At 42.9% G+C, this 24626-nt stretch overlaps 1 protein-coding gene across 5 annotated transcripts in view; it reads left to right on the plus strand.

Moving 5' to 3' along the window:
* LOC134340543 (cell division cycle protein 27 homolog) overlaps window positions 1-24626 on the plus strand; it is a 119500-nt gene that overhangs the window by 76022 nt on the left and 18852 nt on the right. For 3 of the 5 annotated variants that reach the window (XM_063037909.1, XM_063037912.1, XM_063037913.1), the window contains 3 exons: window positions 3443-3571; window positions 3671-3745; window positions 10652-10832. In XM_063037909.1, coding sequence (XP_062893979.1) covers window positions 3443-3571; window positions 3671-3745; window positions 10652-10832 — 385 coding nt within the window. The other 2 variants (XM_063037910.1, XM_063037911.1) reach the window with 2 other exon arrangements.

A 24626-nucleotide genomic window follows, 5' to 3' on the forward strand; every position in this document is an offset into this window, starting at 1 on the left:
TGCGGCAATTCATTTTAATGAGCAGAACCAACAGATGTTCTGTGGCTAAGAGTGAGACTCCAAAACAGTCTGTTGCCTCGCATGCCAGAATCAGGGATGTTTTCGATCAGGTACATGACATAATGAGGAGGAAGAACAACCAGAGGTCTTAGTACATGTTGATACAAACAAAATGGATAGAAAGGGGGGATGAGATCCTACAGTGAGAATTTGGGGAATCTGGCAGGAGGTTTAAAAGCAGAACCTCTAGGGTTATACTCTTGGAATTACTCCCTGTACTATTGAGAGTAGAAAGAGGATAAGAGAGATGAATGTACAGTTGAAGAGCTGATGCAAGATGGAATACTTTTGGTATTTGGATCATTGGGATTGTTTCTTGGCCAGGTAGGACCTGTAACTTGTTGCCTTGTATATCTAAACTAGAAGAGGACCAACATTCTTTCAGAGGTTTGCTCATGCCATGCAGGAACATTTAAACTAATTTGGAGGCAGGGGGATGTTTGTGCGTGTGGGGAGGGTGGGAAACTGTGATTCAACTGAATGCAGTGAATAAATCATGCAAGACCAGTGAGTGTGCAAAACAGACAGGAGTTGGGGAGCACCGGGAGGTTGATAATATCAGAGCAAGATCCTCTTGGGTATGTCAAGTGTGTTTGGGGCAGCACATCAAATTAAAGATATCAATGTGGTCATGGGAATGTGATTACATGAAGGGCAGGACTGGAAACTTGATATTCCAGGGTATAAAGTTTCAGAAGTGATAGAGGGAGAGTAGGAGTTGCATCACTGATTTGTGAGGGCATCACTGCAGTGTATTCAGGGGATACCTTTGGAGGGATTGTCCAACAAGGCCGGATGGGTAGAACTAGGAATAAGGGATGGGCAATCATTTTGCTGTGGTTATGCTACGAGTCTACAAGCAGGAATTGGAAGAATTGATATGTAAGCAAATTGCAAAATGTATAAGAGCAAAAGGATTACAACACTGGGGGTATTTACCTTTTGCTAATATTAACTGGATATCCTTGGTGTAAGGGGCTTTTGGAGCAGAATTTTAATGCACACAAGATTTTTTCAGGTGCTTTGTAGCCCTACTGAAGAAGAGATTGTACTTCATCTTAAATGAAATTGGGAAATAATTTGGAAACAGAGATCATAATTCTCAAGTTTCAAAGTAGTTATGGTTGGTGCTTCAGTTAAGGTCCTAAATTAAAGGGATGGGGCCAGGAAGAACGTTCATGCAGGAGAGGACATGGTGAAGGTGAATTGGGAACAGGTGCCTGCAGGTAGAACAACACCTGACAAGTGAGAATCTTTTAAAGAGAATTAGCAGTAGTTCGGGGTCTTTGAAATGGTGAAAGGAGAAGATGACAAGATGAGGGAACCTTGGATGACCAAGATATTAAAAGTTTGATTGAAGATTTGAGGGGGGTGCAAAAAAGGAAGCATATGAAGTATAGGAAACTTGCAATCGAGTGAGTCCCTTTAGAAATGTAGAGACACATAGATGTGTATGCAAGAGGGATGTTTTGAGAGCAAAAAAAGACCATGAAACATCTGTGGCAGGTTTTTTATTGAAGATCTCAAGCCTTTCTGCAGGTACATTAGAAGCAAGAGGGTAATAAGAAAGATAAAAGGGTTATTCAGGGGATATGGGAGAGTTTCTAAATAAATACTTCTCATCTATGTTCACCAATGAGAAGGACCAAGAAGATGTGAGTTCAGGGGATGGAAAGACTATGATTGCCCATGTCATAGAACATGGCACATAATGATATGATTTTACTTATGAAGGCAGCATCTCTTTTATTTTCCAAATTCCCACACTTCCTTAATTTCAATTTGCACTGAAATAGCACACATTCTACATTAGCAAACAAACTTAATTTGTACATCTGTCCTCCACTGACAGCAATCTCTCCATCAGCCAGCTGACTATATAATTAAGTGGGGGGGGGAAAATAAAATCTTGGCAGCATTAACTGGCACTGTAAATGTAACTACAAAAATATTAAAGTTGAGTAAAGTTCATATTGGGAAAACAGATACATTTTTAAATGACAATGGCCACCCTGTGTGTGTGTGTGTGTGTGTGTGTGTGTGTATATGTATGTGTGTGTGTGTGTGTATAATTGAAATTTACAGTAAATGCACCCTCAATTCTGAAGCAAACTGAGAGCAGGTTGGGCTTAATCTTGGACTTTATCTTGGACTTTGAATTCCAAATTCTCCTCATTCTCTCAAGTCCCAGCTGGAAGGGAATGTTACTGCATCTGGTAAGATGGGGTTATGATCTGTAGGCAAAATAAATGAAATGTCAAAGAAACCCACACTTTGGGAGAACATTTCTACTCATGAGCACCAGCTTTGAGTGCAAGCAAGAAAGGTGTCACTGTAGATGTAAAACAAAGCATAAACTACCTGTGACAATGCAAAATTGAAAATATACATTTAAAATATTTTTTGAAATATGATTTCAGCAAACAAAACTGTCTAATGGAACACCCACTTGCAATCTATTTGTGGGCTAGTCTCTGATATTGATCAGTACATCAGGTGAAGCTGGTGGCAGATAGGCTCCTTTACAACTCATTCATTAGTTATGTGCTGTGTCACGTGACATAGATGATCATGGTCTATCCATGACCATGATTGTTCTTGGCAAATTTTTCTACAATAGTGTTTTGCCATCGACTCCTGGGCAGACATGTTGGGCACGTGGACCAGTGGTTAAGGCGTTCATCTAGTGATCTGAAGGTCCCTTGTTTGAGCCTCAGCTGTGGCAGTGTGTTTGTGTCCTTGAGCAAGGCACTTAACCACACATTGCTCTAGCGTCTGTGTGAGGAGTGGCACCCCACACAGACTTCCAATCTGTGCCTTGTAAGGCATGAAAATGCCCAATGCAGGCCTCTCATGGTCTGAGTCGACGTTCCCTCCCTCCCTGGGCAGTGCCTTTCCAAGACGGGTGACCCCAGCCATTATCAATACTGTTCAGAGATTGTCTGCTTGGCATCAGTGGTCACATAACCAGGACTTGTAATGCGCACCAGCTGCTCATACGACCATCCACCACCTGCTCCCATGGCTCCACGTGACCCTGATCGGGTGGCTAAGCAGGTACTACACCTTGCCCAAGGGTGACTGAAGGCTAATGAGGGAAGGAGTGCCTTACACCTGCTTTGATAGAGACGCATCTTCACCCTGCCACCCTATCCTTTACAGTAGATGAAGTTAATAGCTAGTTTAGTTATGGTCAGAATATGGAAAGCCTCCCTTTTCTTTAATGAAAGGCACTGAACACTTGGTTGGATGTTAATGAGGGTTGAAAAGGGTTTATTGATGTACCCTGGTCTTCAATGTAAATGTATAGAATTCTGAAGCTGATTTGTTCCTGTTGATTGGATTATGAAGCTAACTGATAGTCGTGTGGTTTATTTTCCAGGTCCAGCATGCGTTAAAGAAATCAGAGAGTGCACTTGAAACACTAAATAAAGCCATAAGTATAGATCCCAAAAATCCCCTATGCAAATTCCACCGAGCCTCTATTTTGTTTGCAAATGAGAAGTACAAGGTAAGTGTGCTGGTGGGTTTTGTACAAGGCTCTCTTGGGTACATGTAGTTACTGTATGATTTCAACATCAAGTGATGTCTCTCCTCCTGTTTTCATTAGGCAGCTTTGCAGGAGCTTGAAGAACTGAAGCAAATTGTTCCCAAAGAGTCACTTGTATACTTTCTAATAGGAAAGGTAAGAGATTTGATATCTCCCAACATTCAGAAGCACTTTAAACATACTTTTCTTAAATCTGCATGCAGAGTTGCTGATGATTTTTGAGAAACAATTTCTAATCCTTGATGGAATATTTGCTGTTATTACTATGTCTCAGATTAATATCTAGCCAATCATGGAAGAACTTGAATATTACTTCCTGGTGATGAGACAGGGTTTGATGAAAAGTCCAAAAATGAAAGTGCAAAGATATAATCATGAAGCTACTATAGTGTTTTTCATTTCATTAAGGTCATAGCAATCAAAAAGTAACTAACAGCAATCCTGCATATTTCCAATATTTAGCAGAAAAGAACTCTGAAGCAGGTTAAATAATCAATGGTTTTGTTTTCTTCCTTCTACAAACATTTGGACATTAGGCCCTCAGTTGTATTCAACATGCCCTCATCCTTTCTCCCAGCCTGGTAATGTCACCCTTCTGGAACAAACCAGAACTCTGGTCAAACTCAACATCTGTGCAGGCAAAAGGTATTTGTTTACCTGTGCTGTGCACTTAACATGCTTTATGAATTACTTTATTAACTTATTTGTGGTAATTTGCTTTGTGCTGTGTGAGATGTATGTATTGTGGGTGCACAGAGGTCCAGATGAATGTTGTTTCATTTGGTTGTATACATTTACAGTCAAATGACCATGAACTTGAAGTTACTGTTTCAGATCAAGACCCTGCATCAAGACTGAGAGGAAGGATTGCCAGAGTGTAGTGGTATGAGTGGTCAGGGGGTGGGACAGAGGCTGTTTGTGATGGGTGGAACTGGGTGAGGAGGAATTGCTCCCCAAAACCTTGTGTAGATGCACTTTTTGCTTCAACAGATGTTGCTTGACCCATTAAAGTTTTCCAGAGTTCTGTTTTTTTTTTGTTGTTGTTGTTCTAGATTCCAGCATGTGGAGTTTGTTGCCACCTTTCAATCTAAATGTCAGATTGGTCTCTTGTGCAAATATTGGCTTTGACTCGATGGTAGTGTTATGGATGTGGAGTGGCAGATAGATGACCTGGGGCTTGTATGGGAGGATGAGGAGGTAATCGATTAGAGTTACAGGGAAGGAGTCACCTCTAAGTTGCAGGAGGTGAGTAGCTGGGTGACTGTCAGGAAAAATAGAAATGTGAGCAGGCAGTTAGAGCAGAGCACCACTGTGGCTATTCCTCTCAATAATAAGTATACCATTTTGGGTACTGTTATTTGGGATGACCTCCCAGAGAAATGTGAGAGGCCAGGTTACTGACACTGAGCATGGGTCTGTGGTGCAGAAGGGAAAGAGGAAGAAGAGGGGAGCGGTAGTGATAAGGGACTCGATAGGGGAACAGACAGGAGATTCTTTGGACATGAATGGGACACCCAAATGGTATGTTGCCTCCCAGGTGCCAGGGTCAGGGATGTCTCTGATTGCATCCACAGCATTTTGGAGCGGGAGGGAGAGCAGCCAGATGTCTTGGTACATATTGGTACCATTGACATAGGAAGGAAAAGCAAAGAGGTCTTGAAGAGAGAATTTGGAGAGCTAGGCAGAAAGCTGAGAAGCAGGTTCTCCAGGGTAGTAATTTCTGGATTGCTGCCTGTGCCACACGCCAGTGAGGGTAGAAATTGGATGATTTGGCAGATAAATGCGTGGCTGAGAAGCTGGTGCAGGGGTCATGGCTTCAGGTTCTTGCATCATTGACATCTCTTCTGGGGGAGGTATGTCCTGTTCAAAAGTGACGGGTTGCACCTGAACCCAAGGGGGACCAATATTCTTGCAGGCAGGTTTGTTAGAGCTGCTGGGGAGGGTTTAAACTAATTTGGCAGGGGTTGGGAACCGGATTGAACAGATCAGTCTTGACTGCATGCTATCTTTGCTTTTTTACCATCCGTCCTATCCTGTCAGGAAGGATAGGCAGATTATAGGACGAAATTGCAGCCAGGAGGGTGAGTATCAGTGTATTAAGGATGCAGAATCAAAAAAGGTAGGAAATACAGTACTCAGTATTTTATCTCAATGCATAGAGTATAAGAAATAAGGTGGATGATCTTGCTGCACTATTACAGATTGTCAGGTATGATGTTGTGGCCATCACTGAATCATGGCTGAAGGATGGTTGTAGTTGGGAGCTGAATGTCCAAGGTTACACATTGTATCGGAGGGATGGGAAGTCGGGGGGTGGCGGGGAGGTGGCGTGGCTAGTAAAGAATGCCATCAAATCAGTAGAAAAATGTGATGCAGTTTCATAACTCAACCCACAAGGATTTAACATCTTCCGATCCTACAAGGTTTAAAGGACCCTGATGGCAGTTATATACAGGCCTCCCAACGGTAGCTGGGATGTGGACCACAGATTACAACAGGAAATAGAAAAGGTGTGTCAAAAGGGCAATATTATGATGGTCATGGGAGATTTCAGCATGCACGTTGATTGGGGAAAATCAAGTTGGAAATGGATCCCAAGAGAGTGAGTTTGTTGAATGCCTACGAGATAGCTTTTTAGAGCAGTTTGTCATTGAGCCTACCAGGGTATCAGCTATACTGGATTGGCTGTTCTGTAATGAACCAGAGGTGATGACGATTCTTAATGTAAAAGAACCCTTAGAAGGCAGTGATCACAATATGATTGAGTTCAACTTGGAATGTGACAGGGAGAAAGTAAAGTCTGATATAGAAGTATTTCAGTGGAGTAAAGGAAATTATAGTGGTATGAGAGAGGAGTTGGCTAAAGTAAATTGGAAGGGAAGTCAAAGCTAATGTAAAAGCAAAAAGAGGGCATACAATTAAGCAAAAATTATTGGGAAGACAGGATTGGAAAGGCTTTAAAAGCTTACAGAGAGCAACTAAAAGAATCATTAGGAGGGAAAGATGAACTATGAAAGGAAGCTAGCAAACTATATCAAAGTGGATAGTAAAATCTTTCAATTATGTTTATACAAAAAAAAAGGAAAAAGAAAATAAGAGATGAGCGTGGATATAGGACAACTAGAAAATGAGGCCGGAGAAATAATAATGGGGGACAAGGAGCTGGTAGATGAACTAAACGAGTATTTTGCATCAGTCTTCACTGTGGAAGACACTAGCGGTGTGCCAGATGTTGAAGAGTGTGAGGGAAGAGAAGTGAATGCAGTTACTATTACAAGGGAGAAGGTGCTCAAAATGCTGAAAGACCTAAGGGTACATAAGTCACCCAGACCAGATGAACTGCACCCTAGGGTTCTGAAAGAGATAGTGGGAGAGATTGTGGAGGCATTAGTAATGATCTTTCAAAAATGATTGGACTCTTGCAATTTTCCAGTCACTCCACTCTTAAAGAAAGGAGGAAGGCAGCAGAAAGAAAGAAATTGTAGGTAAGTTAGCCTGACCTCAGTGGTTGGGAAGATGTTGAAGTCAGTTGTTAAGGATGAGTTTATTGAGTACTTGGTGACACAGGACATGATAGGACAAATTCAGCATGGTTTCCTTGAGGGGAAAATCTTGCCTGACGAACCTGTTGGAATTCTTTGAGGAGATTACAAATAGGATAGATAAAGTAGATGCGGTGGATGTTGTATATTTTGACTTTCAGAAGGCCTTTGTAAGGTGCCACACATGAGGCTGCTTACTAAATTAGCTCATGGTATTACAGGAAAGTTACTGGGGTGGTTTGAGCATTGACTGATTGGTAGGAGGCAGCAATTTGGAAATAAAAGGATCCTTCTCTGGTTGGCTGCCAGTGACTAGTGGTGTTCCACAGGGTTTAGTGGTGTTCCACAGGGTTCAGTGTTGGGGCTGCTTTTTATGCTGTATATAAATGATTTAGATGGAATAGATGGCTCTGTTGCCAAGTTTGCAGATGGTGTGAAGATTGGTGGAGGGGCAAGTAGTGTTGAGGAAATGGGTAGCCTGCCGAAGAACTTGGACAGATTAAGAGAATGGGCAAGAGAGTTACAAATGAAATCCAATGTTGGAATACGCATGCTCATGCACTTTGGTAGTAGGTAGAAATGTGTGTACTATTTTCTAAATGAGGAGAAAATCCAAAAATCTGAGGTGCAAAGGGACTTGGAAGCCCTTGTGCAGATCACCTAAATGGTTAACTGGCAGGTCACGTCAGTGGTGAGGAAGGCAAATGCAATGTCAGTGTTCATTTCAAGAGGTCCAGAATACAAGAGCAGGGATGTGATGTGAACAGTTTTGGGCTCGTCATCTAAGAAAAGATTTGCTGGCATTGGAGAGAGTTCAGAGGAGGTTCACAAGGATGATTCAGGGAATGAAAGGGTTATCATATGAGGAACGTTTGATGGCTCTGGGCCTGTACTCATTGGAATTTAGAAGGATGAGGGGTGATCTCATTGAAACCTTTTGAATGTTGAAAGGCCTAGACAGATGTGGAAAGGTGTTTCCCATGGTGGGGGAGTCCAGGACAAGAGGGCACAGCCTCAGGATAGAGAGGCATCCATTTAAAACAGATGCGGAGAAATTTCTTTAGCCAGAGGGTGGTGAATTTGTGGAATGTTGCCACAGGCAGCATGTGGAGGGCAGGTCATTGGGTGTATTTAAGGCAGAGCTTGATAGGTTCTTGATTGGATACGACATCTAAAATTATAGGGAGAAGGCTGAGGAGTGGGGCTGAGGAGGGCAAAAAAGGATCAGCCATGGTTAGTGGAGCAGACTCAATTGGCCAAGTGGCCTAATTCTGTCCCTGTGTCTTATGGTCTTAATCTAAAAGTCACAAATTGTTTCACATCCCATTGCAGAGGTTTGAACCTTCAATCCAGGGTGATATTCCATGCATTGTAAAATGGGTACTGTACAATCACAAATGTATCTGTTCAAACGACTACTTTGGATGTTGTGGATCTGATGGAACTGTTGGGGTGGGGGGGGGGGAGTGGAGAAATGCCTGGCTGAAAATATATCCTAGATCAACGTCAGTAAAATGGATTGTGTTCACTTCATTTGTTATCATGTAGGGAATCTTGTGCAGAAATGGAGGTTTTGTTTGATATACAGTAGCTATACAATGCTTTAAAATTGAGGCAAATTTTTCAGGCAATTTCATGTTAGTATTGCTTTTGGCAACATCATCTCTTCATATAATTATGGATTCTGGTCACCTCCTGATGGGAATGTATGTGGAAGCTGTAGGAAGGATGCGAAGGAGGTTTACCAGATTGCTACTTGGTTTGGAGAGTGTGTGCTGTGAGGAGTGTTTGAATAAACTGGGTCTGTTTTTTTTCCCTTGAGTGATGGAGGCTAAAGGGAGATTTGATAATGATTTTAAAAATTTATGCAAGGCACTTTTATTTTTTAAAAACAAACTCCCACTCTATAGATGTACCTTCAAGTCTCTGCTCCTGTTTACATTTTCAGTCCTTGTCTAAAGATGCTGAAATAGGTCTTCCCCCTAATTCAGATGCTTAATTTCTGGACTATCCGTATCCTTTTCCATGTCTATTTTGAAACTTAACACATTATGATCACTCTCTACAAGGTGGTTTGCCTGCTGACGTTTCATCCACCTTCTTGGCTTCATATCCTGGGGTTGTCTGACATTACCCATGCTTAGTAAGACTGTCAGTGTTTTGACACAAAAAGCCCTCTGAAATGTACTTAATATACCATCCCATCAAATCCTTTCAGGCTGTGGTGACTGAGTTTAATGGGGATGTTGAAGTAAGACCATAAGACATAGGAGCATGTAGCACCGTGGTCTTGAAAAACGTTGTCTCATTTTTACTGTGTACTGTACCAGCAGTTATGGTTGAAATGACAATAAAAAGTGACTTGACTTGAGAATTAGGCCATTGAGCTCATCGAGTCTGCTCTGCCATTCCATCATGGCTGATCCCGGATCCCACTCAATCCCATCCACCTGCCTTCTCACCATCCAGTGCTGCAACCCTATTCTCATGCATTTCCTCTTGCCTCCTGCTGACTGTCAAGCAGGTCTGTAGTATAATCACAACAAAGTGATCACTTCTTCAAAATTTTGGGGCATTATCCATATGGCCTTTCTTCAAGAAGCTTCTTGGTATGTAAAGTTATAAGGGATATAGAAACTGCAGGGAACTCTGCTTATCAGAGGTAAATAAAGTTAAGGACATAGATTTTGAGTGAGGAGTAAGAGATTTGGAGGTGATTTGAGGGGGACCATTTGCCCAGAGAGTGGTGAAAGCAGAGTCGCTGAGTGCCTGAATTGCCCAATGTGGGTTAAGTGCTAGAAGATAGTATTAACTTGGGTGATTTCCCAGCAGTGCCTAGCATGGATGTGATGGGCTGAATGGCCTGCTTACATGCTCTATGACTGACATCCGCCTTCATTGTACAGTGATGGTTGCCTTGAATAGTCTTGCAGTGTTCTCTCTTTTATCTCTTTCCTTTCCCCACCCCACCGCCTACCTCCTATCATGACAGCAACTTTGACACTCTGCAATATTGAGTTGCAGTCTTAGCTCTGTCACCCATGTCTCAGTAACTGCATAGGTTCTCTGCTTTCTTGCCAGTACTGGGCTACTTAGTAGTTCCTCATGTTGAATGGCTTGCTTGCTGGGTTGGAAGAAGTCTAAATAAGCTCAACTCTTCTCTTCTCTCTCTCTCTCTCCCCCCCCCCCCCCCACATAACTGTGGATAATTGAAATTCATTGTTTTTAAATAAAAACAATTATTTAAAGTATTTGCATGAATTCTTTTCCTGATTCGGTATCGGTGTTGACCCCAGCAATGCGACTGACCTCTGCTGTCCATTATCTTAATTCAGATGGATTTTCTTTTTCATGGCTTTTTTCCCTTCGCATTGTTATTGTTATCTCTGTTTAACATCACTAAGATGAAAGTGCACCATTGTTTCTTTCTACAAGAGTTTTGAATGACTGTAACATTTTTTTCTGATCTTGAAAGCAGAACTGTTATTTTTCTCCTCAGGTTTATAAGAAATTAGGGCAGACGCACTTGGCTCTGATGAATTTCTCCTGGGCCATGGATCTTGATCCAAAAGGAGCCAACAACCAGATCAAAGAGGCTATTGACAAACGTTACTTACCAGATGATGAGGAGCCTGTAACAAATGATGGGCAACATAGTGAGGGTTATCAGTATGACACAGGTTAGTATTGGTGACTGATTGCAATACTATGAAAGAGGTTTCACTGCAGACATTCTTGGGTTCCAGGCTAGCAATACATTCTACAAGTCCATAATCATGGGCATATAAAATCTAAACTTTTAAAAAAAAAACAGTAAAATTCTGCATTGCAGTATTGATTGTAGTCGATACTGCAAAATGATTTGCTGTGTCCAGAAGGGCATGTGTCTAATCTTTTCTTTGGCTGCCTTAGTACAGAGATTGTAGTAGTAGACCATGCAACTTCTCTCCATGATTGCAAGCTTCAATTCTTAAGCTGACTACTTGATATTCTACTGTGGCTTAATGTTGTGATTCTTGTCAAACTGCTTTGGGTCTGTACAAGTTCCCTTTTAATCTGGAGAAGCTCAGTGCAGTTAAAGGAGAAGTTGTTCAATGTGAGAATGTTAATTTGGGTGACTGTGTGTGGGTGGAGGGGAACTGGGTGAGCCTCTTCCAAGAAAGAAGTGAAGGGCTCTCAGACCTGTGTGATATGGGATGTACTTGTAGAAGGAGTTTGCATCCATAGTAAAGATAAGCCAGTTGGGATGAGGCAATTTTTTAAAAACTTTAAGTGACAAACAGTATCCAAAGTGTAATGGATATAAATGGGAAGGGACCAGATCAGGGAAAAATGGAATCCGTGCAGGAGGAAATGAGATACATGGGGTAAGAATGTTCTCCTTTGTTACAGGGGAAGTAGAATTCCAAAGCTAAGAGGATGTGCTTCAATTACAAGAAGCATAGGTGAGATCACATCTAGAGTACTGTGTACATTGATTGGTCTTATTTAAGGATAGATGCTCATTCGGAGAAGGCCTACCAATACCTGAAGTGGGTGGGTTATCCACAAAGTGGTTTTGGAGAGGTTGTTTCATCTTGTAAGAGAATGTAAGGCATTGTAATTAGTTTGGCACAACATTGTGGGCTGAAGGGTCTGTTTACATGCTGTGTGTTTGTAAAGTGAGGGGTTTTCCATTTAATAGATAAAGTTTTTTTCTTTTTGGATTGAGAATCTTTGCAACAGTCTTCCTTAGGACAAAGAAAGCAGAGGCTTTTGATATTTTTAAGGTACAATTAGATGGATTCTTAAGCTGTGAAAAGTCACTGGGAATGGGTGGGACTATGGAGTTGAAGTTGCAGTCACATCAGCTGTGGTCTAACCAAATGGTGGAAAGTAGGGTACTGTCACCCGAAGCTTGGCCTCAAGATATTGTTATGTTTATATACCATGTAACATTGCTCATTCAGGAACTTGAGAGTAGAGTGGACTATTTCATGAATGTTCATCTTTGCTCTGTTGCCTTTTCTGATCTGTTTAATGGAAAACATATTCAACGGCCAGAAAGGTGTCAGTTGGAAAGCCACAAGCTATCGTAAGTCAAGGGTACCATTTAAGTCTGCTTAAGTTCTAGATCCACTGAATTCAAAGGGGAGTAGTGACATTCATTGCTGCTTACACTTCAGAATTGGCTCCCTTGCATATAGTCTTGTGGACTCCTTTCAGTTAAACTACTAATGTACCAATGAACTTCAGAAATCTTCGGTGTGAAAATTAGCCAGATTAATGTAAAGTGGGTATATAGGCAAATGACATGAAATAAAAGATGAGTGGGAGAGTTTTGCTGTGTTGCAGATGAGCTGAACAACTGTCTTTCTGTGATTAGCATGATGTAACTAGTACAGAGACGTAACCTCATGCTGGGCATGAGTAGGAGCTAAATATTCTATGTTGTAGGATCTTTGGAAAGAACCAGGGAACTAGGAAGGGAAGCTGGAATAGCAACATGAAGCACCTCTTGAAGCATAGGATTAAAGAGTGAGCAGTGGAATTTTAATAAAGGTGAAAGAATATGTGAATGACCCAAGATGGCTGCATACCTGCTACCAAATAGGACAGGAGATTTGATGTTTAAGTTGTGGTGAGGGAAACCTGAGGCAATGCTCAATATCCTGACTGGTTAACTTCCAGAAAGACTGACCATGCCAGTAGCTAGCTGCTTCCAGCATCTTGGATCTTGGCCTCATGTTGGTGCAACATCACCTGTTTCCTTTATTGTGTTCCCCAAATCATGGGGATTATTCTTAAAGCAAAGAATTGCCTATTTAAGATAAATAAGCCGAAGATTGTTCTCCCTCTTGTTTGAGTGACTTTGGCTCTCCCTGAGAAAAGAGTTCCAGGGTCTTTGCATATTTTTAAGGCAGATATGGGAATGTGGACATGGACGACTCCTCCCAGCTCTCAATCCATGTTTGTTCATGTTTGCAGAGTTTCTAATTAACATAATAAAAACCAGCACTAATTGTGATGTTTTTACAGCTGGAACTGATGAGTCCCAGGAAAGCAGCATGACTGATGCTGATGACACCCAGTTACATGCGGCGGAAAGTGATGAGAGCTTCAATCTGTAAATGCTAACCCAACCAAAACATGGCTCCAGAGCAAGAGCTGCTACTCCCTGGCCATTCCCTTTCTTCTCTCTCACTAGGTTTGTACTTCTGCTTTGAGCATTTTGTCTGATGCAGTTTGCCAACATTATGAGCATAGGCTGGAGAGACCAGTCATTGGGTTACGAGGAAACCCATAACCAACAACTTTTAATTTTCAGCCTCAACAATATTTGTGTTGAACAGGGGGCTTTGTTTTTAAATGTAATTGTTAAAAAAATGATTTGAATGTGAACCTGCATAACTCCCCTCTCCCTCTGCTACTTCTGCTCATGCAAAACTTGACCTTCACAAAGATCACAATTATGCTGCTGTTTTTAACATCTTAAAAGGGGGTAAGGGGAGAGGGGGTGAAAGTCCAGCGGCTGGTGTTACCTCAGTGATTAACCAGCAGAAGGTACAGGTGGTCAAAATGGCAGCCATTTTTGAGCAGCACTTTGTTCGTAATGGCTAATGTACTGCCTTTGGTCATTTAGTTGCTGTGAATGGAGCTTTTCTCTCATCTCACCCATCTCCTGTCTTTATTTCACCATAGAGTGCAGTGCAGCCTTTTCTGCAAAATGCACATGCTGATTGCATACAATGGTGGTACCCTTTTATGGTCTTCCTGACACCAGGAGCCTTTGTGCAACCAGAAGTGTTAACGAATGGAAAATGCAACGTGTGTCTGTACGTGTGGATGTGTACGCGCATGGATGTGTGAAATCTGGTCTATTTTTTTAATTTCATTTTTCATTTAAAACTGTAACTTGCTGTCTTAAGTGGATGTTTTTCTGTTGCTTATCCCTTTTAATTTCAGATATTTGTACAGTCTTAGAAAAAGTCTTTTTGTTAATATATTTGCAACTCAGTTTAATGATGTGACAAAAAATTCCAAAATAAAATACTTTGAAAACCTTTTAGCAGCTGGATGTTGATCGTTGCTATCCACTCTTTAATGATTGGAAATCATAGAATTATTCCAACAGGTACCAATTAGCCCATCAAGTCTGCCATTATGTTGGTAATGTACAACATGTCAGTGTGAGGAACAAAGACTGCAACCCTGCAAGGATAAATTTCACATCAGTTAATGCATTTTCTTGTGATCAATACCCATGTTACAAAGGATGCATACATCACATGGATTTTTCCTCCTCTAATTCATTCCTTCTATCTCATAATCACATTATTCTTTTAAGCTTGATTTATGGCCTCTATCAATGTCTGCTTGCACATGGGTGTAGTGTGTGGAGTCAATGTGTGTGCTGTTCCTTTATGCGTCCCAACTGTAAAACGTAGACTATAAATCCTCAGCCTGGTTTTTACACTGCTGTGAAGACACTTTGTGTTTGCTGCCATCTTCAGACTAGCATGCCTTCATTTCATACTTTGCTTTCTGCTTTGGCCAAGGCAACAAGAAGTTTGGGTTGCAAGGCCTCTGACATTAGTAGCTGTGCTTTTTGCTACCTTGGTCCAAGCATGAGAATTGCTCCTCAAACTCTTTATCTTTCTCTCCCTCGGCCCATGGATAGTCTTGACACCTGCCCTAAGAGGTGTGTTTCATGTCTTTTTGGGCCTTGGCATTAAATTCCTGTTAATTTGAATCCAAGAAGGTGAGCAGATGAGAACATTGAAACAGAGGGCTGCAGTAGTGCAGGGTTGCAGAGCCACTTCTGATTGGCTAATTATGAAGTATGTACATCAGCCAATAAAGGGCAGGTATTGAGAGTGGCCAGTGTTTCAGTGGTCAGTAGAGGCTTTGGCTCATCAAGCTTGGGTGAGAGGAGGCTGACCATACCCCTCCATTCTCTGCATATTCATGTGACTATCTAAGAGCCCTTTAAACATCTTTATTGACCAGTTGTCTGTCTATGCCTCTCAGATATTTTAAATTTCTAACAGGTATCCCCTCAGCCTCTGCTGCTCTGGAGAAAACAACCTCAGCCTGTCTCAACTCTCCCCATACATGTCATCTAATTCAAGCAGCATCTTGGTAAATTTCTTCTGAACCCTCCCCAGAGCCTCCTCACCCTTTAGTGGGGCAACCAGAATTGAATATAATGATGCAGACTGACCAAAGTTTTAAAGCTGCAATGTAAAATCCTGGCGGGGGGGGTGCGGGGTGGTAGGGGGAGAGTGCTGGGTGCCCATTCAATCATCTGTGAACTTGCTAACGCACCCATCCACCTTTTCATCCAGGTCATTTATATAAATCACAGCAGCAGAGGCCTAGGACAGATTTCTGAGGAACACCACTTGTCTCAAACTTGGAGTCAGGATAAGACTCAACACCTAACAATAAGACCCTCTGTCTTCTATGGGCAATCCAATTTTGAAACCAAGTGGCCAAATCTCTCTGAATCTTCTAGATGAGCCTAAAGCCAAGCTGACTGTCCCAAAAACAAGGGCCTACTTTCCCTTCAAAATGCTCAAATTCTATCCTTTAGAATCCTCTCCAATAGCTTCCTTGCCACTAACATGAGACTCACCAGCCAATAATTTCCATGATGAATCCTGAATTTCCCTTCTTGGATAAAAGAACAACATCAGCTATCTGCCAATCCTCTAACTGGAGAGGACAAAAAATCTTGGTCAAAGCCCCAGCAATCTCATCTCTTGCTGCTTTCATTAACCTGGACTGTATTCCATCAGGCCCCTGGATCTTAGCCACCTATCTCTTTATTTCAAAGTATCCGAGCATAGTAGCATCCACTACACTGATCTTGGTGTCCTCCATATCCTTCTCCTTTGTGATGCCAATGCAAAGTACTCATTTAAGACCCTGCATGCATCCTCTGCTTCCAAGCAGATGTTCACTCATTTATCCTTGAGTGGTCCAACCTTCCTATTTATCTTGATGTATGTATAGAATATCGTGGGCTTCTCTTTACTCCTGCTTGCCAAAGATTATTAATGGCCCCTCATGGCTTTTCTAATTCCTTTCTTCAGCTCCTTAAAAGTATTATTTGTTATTTTAGTGATTATAGTGCGCAATAGGCTCTTTGAGACACGTTGCCACAGCAACCTTTGACAAATCCAATCAACTGAAACCTAATCATGGGACAATTTACAATGACCATTTACCCTACCCAGTCCGTCTTTGGACTGCAAGGAAACTGGAGGACCTGGGGAGGATGTACAGAGATTCCTTACAGAACGGCACTGGGGTTGAACTCTGGAATGCCACAAGCTGTAATAGTGTCGCACTAACCATATGCCACCGATATGCCCACATTTAGCTTTATTATTACTTTTTAAATAGTTATGGAAAGAGACAGAATTGGCCCACAGGTTCAAGTTCTAAATTGGAGTAGGAGCTTTCAAAGGTTGATTGGAGTAGGTTGTTTGTGGGCAAAGAGATCTCTGGCAAGTGAGACTCTTTTAAGTGAGATAGCAAGAACATATTCCTGTTGGTGTGAAGGGCAATGCTGGCAGGAGTAGGGAACCCTGGTTGAGAGAGATTAGAATACCGTGGGAGGCTTGAGAAGAAATTGCAGGAGCCCTAGCTTGACATGTGTACATCATCATTAGTGGTGGGTGAAGTGCTGGAAGACTGGAGAGTAGCTGATGTTGCCCTTAAGGGTTGTGAAGAAAAACTGGCAAGAAAAGACCAATAAGCCTAACACCTGTGGTAGTAAGTTGCTAGAGAGGATTCAAAGTACGTATACAGTATACAATCCTGAGATTGTTCTTTTTGCAGGCAGGCACAAAACAAAGAACACCATGGAACACGTTCAAAGAAAGCATCAAGCACCCAATGCGCAAAAAAGAACAAATTGCGCAAATGGCAAAAAGCAAGCAAATTTCAAACATCTAAATATCAAACAGTCTAAGAGTGTTCAGTTTGGTTTAGTGATGTGTTGTTTGTTGGCTGCAGGGCGCAGAGCTAGTCCGCGCCAAGGCGCCCCAATCAAATCGCGCAAACAGCAAAAAAAAATAGCAACCAGAAACACATGCAACATGAACTGCGGAGTTTTCCAAAATGAGTCCAAAGCCATAGACACAGCATCAAATTGCAGAGTCCTCTGAAAAAGAGTCCCACAGCTACAAGTTCTGCCAGTCATTCCTTGCAGCATGAACCCAAGACTCCTGCGTCTTCCTCCAGCAGCAGCGAACGAGAGGGAAACCAGTCAAATGCAGGCAGATGGTGTGAACACACGCTCACCTTCCACTCTCATCCTCATCAATTTCAATCTTACTCAATGCTTTAATCGGGAATGAGTAATGGAGCAGATCTTGAGTTCGTGTTCCGCCATTAGGCTGCACACTTCGCTGAACTTCCCCGGAGATGACAGATCGTCCAGCCAGCTCAAAAACACAACATCAAAATGTAAACTACAAGCTCCAACTGCATACAGTTCAGTAGAAGAAACCTATTTAAAAGTAGTAGTTGTTTCATGAAGTGTCTAGAGGATATCGCCGTTGGTCACTGGCGCCATCTGAATCTGAAGGATAATATTTGCATGCATCTGAAAAGGCAAGGCTTGATTAGGGATGATCAGTGTGACTGTGCGTGGGAGATCAGGTCCAATGAACTTGATTTTAATCTTTTGATGAAATGGCTAAGAAGGTTGATGAGGGCAAGATGGTAGAAGTGATCTATGTGGACATCACTGAGGCCTGATGTGACTAAGTCATTGGACAAGCTAATGTATATGAAAGTCTTTGCTCATCATGAGAAATAGACATTTTCTTGGAGGCCCCCCATACTCAGTATATTAAGATTTTTGTACTCTTGAGGACAATCATAACAGTAGGAAATTCAATGCAATTTCAGAAGTTATAATGGCATTAGATACAATTTTGTTTACTTAAATATTCTGTCTGACATTCCATTGAAGTATGTATTTACAGTGGAAGTACATTATAAATGTTAAAGGCACCTCCTGAAGGTTCAAGCACCTTTGTGGACAGACTAGTTCACCCTGATGTTCGGGTACATGATTCCCTGAAAGTGGAGTCACAGGTAGATAAGGTGGTGTAGAAGACTTTTAGCATAATGAACTTCATCAGTCAGGATATAGAGTATAGAAGTTGGAAGGTTATGATGCAGCTGTGCAAGATTCAATTCATTTCATTGACCTTCATTTCAAGGTGAATAGAATATAAAAGCAAGGAGATAATGTTGAGACTTTATAAGACATTTGTTAGGCCACACTTGGAATATTGACAAGATTTGGGCCCCATGTCTCAGAAAGGATGTGTTATTGGAGAAAGCCTAGAGGAGGTTCAAGAGGATGATTCTAGGAATGAAGGGGTTAACATGTGCGGAGCATTTGGCAGCTTTGAGCCTGTACTCACTGGAATTTAGAAGAATGCAGAAGATCTCATTGAACTATCGAATGTTTAAAGGACTAGATAAGGTGGATGTGGAGAGGATGTTTCCTATTGAGGGGGTGTCCAGAAGTAGAGGACACAGGTGACCCTTTAGAACAGAGGTAAGGAGGAATTTATTTTAGCCAGAGAGTAGTGAATCTGTGGAGTGCTCTGCCACAGATGACTCTGGAGGCCAAGACCGTGTGTATGTTTAAGGTAGAAGTTGATCATTTTCTGATTGGTCAGGGCATCAAAGGATATGGCGAGAAGGCAAGTGTATGGGGTTGAGTGGGATCCACGATCAGCCATGATGGAATGGTGGAGCAGACTCGATAGGCTGAATGGCCTAATTCTGCTCCATGTCTTATGCTGGTGAGGCTACACTTTGAGTTTTGATCACTGGGCTATAGGAAAGATGTTATTAAACTGAAAGAGTGCAGAAAAATTTTAAAAGGATGTTGCCAGTACTAGAGACACTAGGAGGGGTTAGACAGGCTAGGACATGTTTTCCTTGAAACACAAAAGACTGAGGGGTGATCTTATCAAAGTGTATAAAATTATGGGGGCATTAGATCAGCCTTTTTTCCCCCAAAGTTGGGGAATTCAGAACGAGAAGGTATAGGCATAAGATAAAATGGGAAAGATTTAATAGGAACTTGAGTGACAACTTCTTTATACAGAGGGTGGTATGTACATGGGATGAGCTGCCAGAGGAAGAGGATGAGGCAGGTACAATATCAACTCTCAAAAGGCAATTGGACAGGTGTACAGATTGGAAAGGTTTTGAAAGATGTGGGTCAAATGTACAAAATACTAGCTTGGATGGACATCTTGGTCTGTATAAACCAGTTGGGCTAAAGTAGCAGTTTCTATGCTGTAGTCAATATGCCTTCAGATATATTCAAGGTCAACTCCTAAGTTCTTGTTGATGTACCAAGCAAACAGCAGATGGCAGTGTAAGTCCAGTATTTTGATCTTGTGTTCTTCAATATTTATTGCAGTTGTTTCTGTTCTGCATTACAAAGGTTGAAATCTGAAATGACTTGTTGTATATGAGCAATATGCCATTTCTCCAAAGTTAAATAAGGTCAGGGGAGCAGCACAGAGTAATGTATTCTCTACCCTAGGTAGTTATGGAGTTGATTTCCAAATGTTAAAGGAACTGGAAAAGCAATACTTGGGGGACTGATGCAATGCTGGAGGAGAACCATATTATCTAATGGGAAATGCTGGGTGACAAAGTACTGTCAGAGAGTCAGCACAGGGAACAGTATTGTACCAGAGGAAAGCACTGAGTGAATACTGGTCTAGGGTATGGGCATCTTTACAGCACTGTACTGTTGGGTGGTGCTGTCCTTCTTGTGACCTCAAACTGTAGCTTTCCACTACCATCCTGCCACTTTTTGTAAGAGCAACACTCTTTCCTCTAAAACAGAAATGGGACTAAAACCATTGAGCCTTCTGCTGTCTGCTATCAATACCTAAACATCCACAGGCAAATCTCCTTATTTCAGTCCAATTGGCCTTCCCTTTATTTTGAGACTGATCCATCAGTCTTAATTCCTTAACCAAAACAATAATCTCCCAACATTTGCTGAAGCTGAGTAAATATTTGCTATCTTTCAATTGGGTCACCTTCCATTTTCTTAACTTTCAGCAAACTTGGACTCTCCAACATCCTAGCAACCAAACTGGTGAATCTCCATTTTGCTTCATAGAAACATAGAAACATAGAAAATAGGTGCAGGAGTAGGCCATTCGGCCCTTCGAGCCTGCACCGCCATTTATTATGATCATAGCTGATCATCCAACTCAGAACCCTGCACCAGCCTTCTCTCCATACCCCCTGATCCCTGTAGCCACAAGGGCCATATCTAACTCCCTCCTAAATATAGCCAATGAACTGGCCTCAACTGTTTCCTGTGGCAGAGAATTCCACAGATTCACCACTCTGTGTGAAGAAGTTTTTCCTAATCTCGGTCCTAAAAGGCTTCCCCTTTATCCTCAAACTGTGACCCCTCGTTCTGGACTTCCCCAACATCGGGAACAATCTTCCTGCATCTAGCCTGTCCAATCCCTTTAGGATTTTATACGTTTCAATCAGATCCTCCCTCAATCTTCAAAATTCCAACGAGTACAAGCCCAGTTCATCCATTCTTTCTTCATATGAAAGTCCTGCCATCCCAGGAATCAATCTGGTGAACCTTCTTTGTACTCTCTCTATGGCAAGGATGTCTTTCCTCAGATTAGGGAACCAAAACTGCACACAATACTCCAGGTGTGGTCTCACCAAGGCCTTGTACAACTGCAGTAGTACCTCCTTGCTCCTGTACTTGAATCCTCTCGCTATGAATGCCAGCATACCATTCGCCTTTTTCACTGCCTGCTGTACCTGCATGCCCACTTTCAATGACTGGTGTATAATGACACCCAGGTCTCATTGCACCTCCCCTTTTCCTAATCGGCCACCGTTCAGATAATAATCTGTTTTCCTATTTTTGCCACCAAAGTGGATAACTTCACATTTATCCACATTAAATTGCATCTGCCATGAATTTGCCCACTCACCCAACCTATCCAAGTCACCCTGCATCCTCTTAGCATCCTCCTCACAGCTAACACTGCCACCCAGCTTCGTGTCATCCGCAAACTTGGAGATGCTGCATTTAATTCCCTCATCCAAGTCATTAATATATATTGTAAACAACTGGGGTCCCAGCACTGAGCCTTGCGGTACCCCACCAGTCACCGCTCAATGCAGTAAACCTTTTGAGATCCTCCATAATGTGTAAGATGACTAAAATTCTTCCATTCAAATTATCTGCTGCTCTTGTGTGCCGTCTCTCTGAGTTCCAAAGGACACTCAAGTCTTTTTGAACATCAATGTTCTCCAGTCACAGTTGAAATGATAGAAACATAGAAAACTTACAGCACAGTACAGGCCCTTCGGCCCACAATGCTATGCCAAGCATGTACTTTAGAAATTACCTCAGGTTACCCATAGCTCTCTATTTTTCTGAGCTCCATGTACATATCCAGGAGCCTCTTAAAACCAACCTTATAGTTCCCACACCCCGCACTTCCCGTTTCTACCTCCTACCCAAGATCCACAAACCTGCCTGTCCTGGCAGACCTATTGTCTCAACTTGCTCCTGCCCCACTGAACTCATTTCTGCATACCTCGACACGGTTTTATCCCCCCCTTGTTCAATCCTTTCCTACCTATGTTCGTGACACTTTCTCACGCTCTGAAACTTTTTGATGATTTTAAGTTCCCTGGCCCCCACCGCTTTATTTACACCATGGATGTCCAGTCCCTATATACTTCCATCCCCCATCAGGAAGGTCTCAAAGCTCTCCGCTTCTTTTTGGATTCCAGACCTAACCAGTTCTCCTCCACCACCACCCTGCTTCGTCTAGTAGAATTAGTCCTTACTCTTAATAATTTCTCCTTTGGCTCCTCCCACTTCCTCCAAACTAAAGGTGTAGCCATAGGCACCTGTATGGGTCCTAGCTATGCCTGCTTTTTTGTTGGCTTTGTGGAACAATCTATGTTCCAAACCTATTCTGGTATCTGTCCCCCACTTTTCCTTCGCTACATCGACTGCATTGGCGCTGCTTCCTGCACGCATGCTGAGCTCATTGACTTTATTAACTTTGCCTCCAACTTTCACCCTGCCCTCAAGTTTACCTGGTCCATTTCCGACACCTCCCTCCCCTTTCTAGATCTTTCTGTCTCTATCTCTGGAGACAGTTTTTCTACTATAAGCCTACTGACTCTCACAGCTACCTGGGCTATTTCTCTTCTCACCCTGTCTCTTGCAAAAATGCCATTCCCTTCTCACAATTCCGTCTCCGCTGCATCTGCTCTCAGGATGAGGCTTTTCATTCCAGGACAAGGGAGATGTCCTTTTTTTTTTAAAAGAAAGGGGCTTCCCTTCCATCACCATCAACTCTGCTCTCAAACACATCTTCCCCATTTCACGCACATCTGCTCTCACTCCATCCTCCTGCCACCCCACTAGGAATAGGGTTCCCCTTGTCCTCACCTACCACCCCACCAGTCTCCGAGTCCAACATCTAACTCTCCGTAACTTCCGCCACCTCCAACGGGATCCCACCACTAAGCACATCTCTCTCTCCCCCCCACCCCCGCTTTCCACAGGGATCGCTCCCTACGTGACTCCCTTGTCCATTCGTCCCCCACATCCCTCCCCACCGATCTCCCTCCTGGCATTTATCCTTGTAAGCGGAACAAGTGCTACACATGCCTTTACACTTCCTCCCTCACTACCATTCAGGGCCCCAGACAATCCTTCCAGGTGAGGCAACACTTCACCTGTGAGTCAGCTGGGGTGATATACTGCGTCCGGTGCTCCCGATGTGGCCTACTATACATTGGCGAGACCCGACGCAGACTGGGAGATTGTTTTGCTGAACACTTACGCTCTGTCCGCCAGAGAAAGCAGGATCTCCCAGTGGCCACACATTTTAATTCCACGTCCCATTCCCATTCTGATATGTCTGTCCATGGCCTCCTCGACTGTAAAGATGAAGCCACACTCAGGTTGGAGGAACAACACCTTGTATTCCGTCTGGGTAGCCTCCAACCTGATGGCATGAACATTGACTTCTCTAACTTCCGCTAATGCCCCACCTCCCCCTCGTACCCCATCCATTATTTATTTATTCATACACATTCTTTTTCTCTCTTTCCTTTTTCTCCCTCTGTCCTTCTGATGATACCCCTTGCCCATCCTCTGGACTCTTCTCTCCCCCCCCCCCCTTTTCTCCTTAGGCCTCCTGTCCCATGATCCTCTCATAACCCTTTTGCCAATCACCTGTCCAGCTCTTGGCTCCATCCCTCCCCCTCCTGTCTTCTCCTATCATTTCAGATCTCCCCCTCCCCCTCCCACTTTCAAATCTCTTACTATCTCTTCTTTCAGTTAGTCCTGACGAAGGGTCTCGGCCTGAAACGTTGACTGTACCTCTTCCTAGAGATGCTGCCTGGCCTGCTGCGTTCACCAGCAACTTTGATGTGTGTCTCTTAAAAGACCCTATTGTATCCACCTCCACCACCGTTGCTGGCAGCCCATTCCATACACTCACCACTATCTGCGTCAATAAAAAAAAGACTTACCCCTGACATCCCCTCTGTACCTACTTCCAACCACCTTAAAACTGTGCCCTCTTGTGTTAGGCATTTCAGTCTGGGGGGGAAAAAGCCTCTGACTATCCACACGATCAATGCCTCTCAACGTCTTATACACCTCTACCTGGTCATCTCTCATCCTCCATCTCTCCAAGGAAAAAAGGCCGAATTCACTCAACCTATTCTCATCAGGCATGCTCCCAATCCAGGCAACATCCTTGTAAATCTCCTCTGCACCCTTTCTATAGTTTACACATCTTTCCTGTAGTGAGGTGACCAGAAATGAGCACAGTACTCCAAGTGGGGTCTGACCAGGGTCCTATATAGCTGCAACATTACCTCTCAGCTCTTGAATTCAATCCCACGGTTGGTGACAGCAAATGCACCATATGCCGCCTTACCACACAGTCAATCTGCGCAGCAGCTTTGGGTGTCCTGTGGACTCGGACCCCAAGATCCCTCTGATCCTCCACACTGCCAAGAGTCTTGCCATTGATACGATATCCTGCCATCATATTTGACCTACCAAAATGAACCACCTCACACTTATCTGGGTTGACTCCATCTGCCACTTCTCAGCCCAGTTTTGCATCCTGTCAGTGTCCCACTGTAACCTCCAACAGCCCTCCACACTATCCACAGCACCCCCCAACCTTTGTGGCATCAGCAAATTTACTAACCCATCCCTCTACTTCCTCATCCAGGTCATTTTATAAAAATTACGAAGAGCAGGGGTCCCAGAACAGATCCCTGAGGCACACCACTGGTCACTGACCTCCATGCAGAATATGACCTGTCTACAACCACTCTTTGCCTTATGTGGGCAAGCCAATTCTGGATCCACAAAGGAAGGTCCACTTGGATCTGATGCCTCCTTA

The sequence above is a fragment of the Mobula hypostoma genome, chromosome X1 (assembly GCF_963921235.1).
Source record: "Mobula hypostoma chromosome X1, sMobHyp1.1, whole genome shotgun sequence".
Lineage (NCBI taxonomy): Eukaryota > Metazoa > Chordata > Chondrichthyes > Myliobatiformes > Myliobatidae > Mobula > Mobula hypostoma.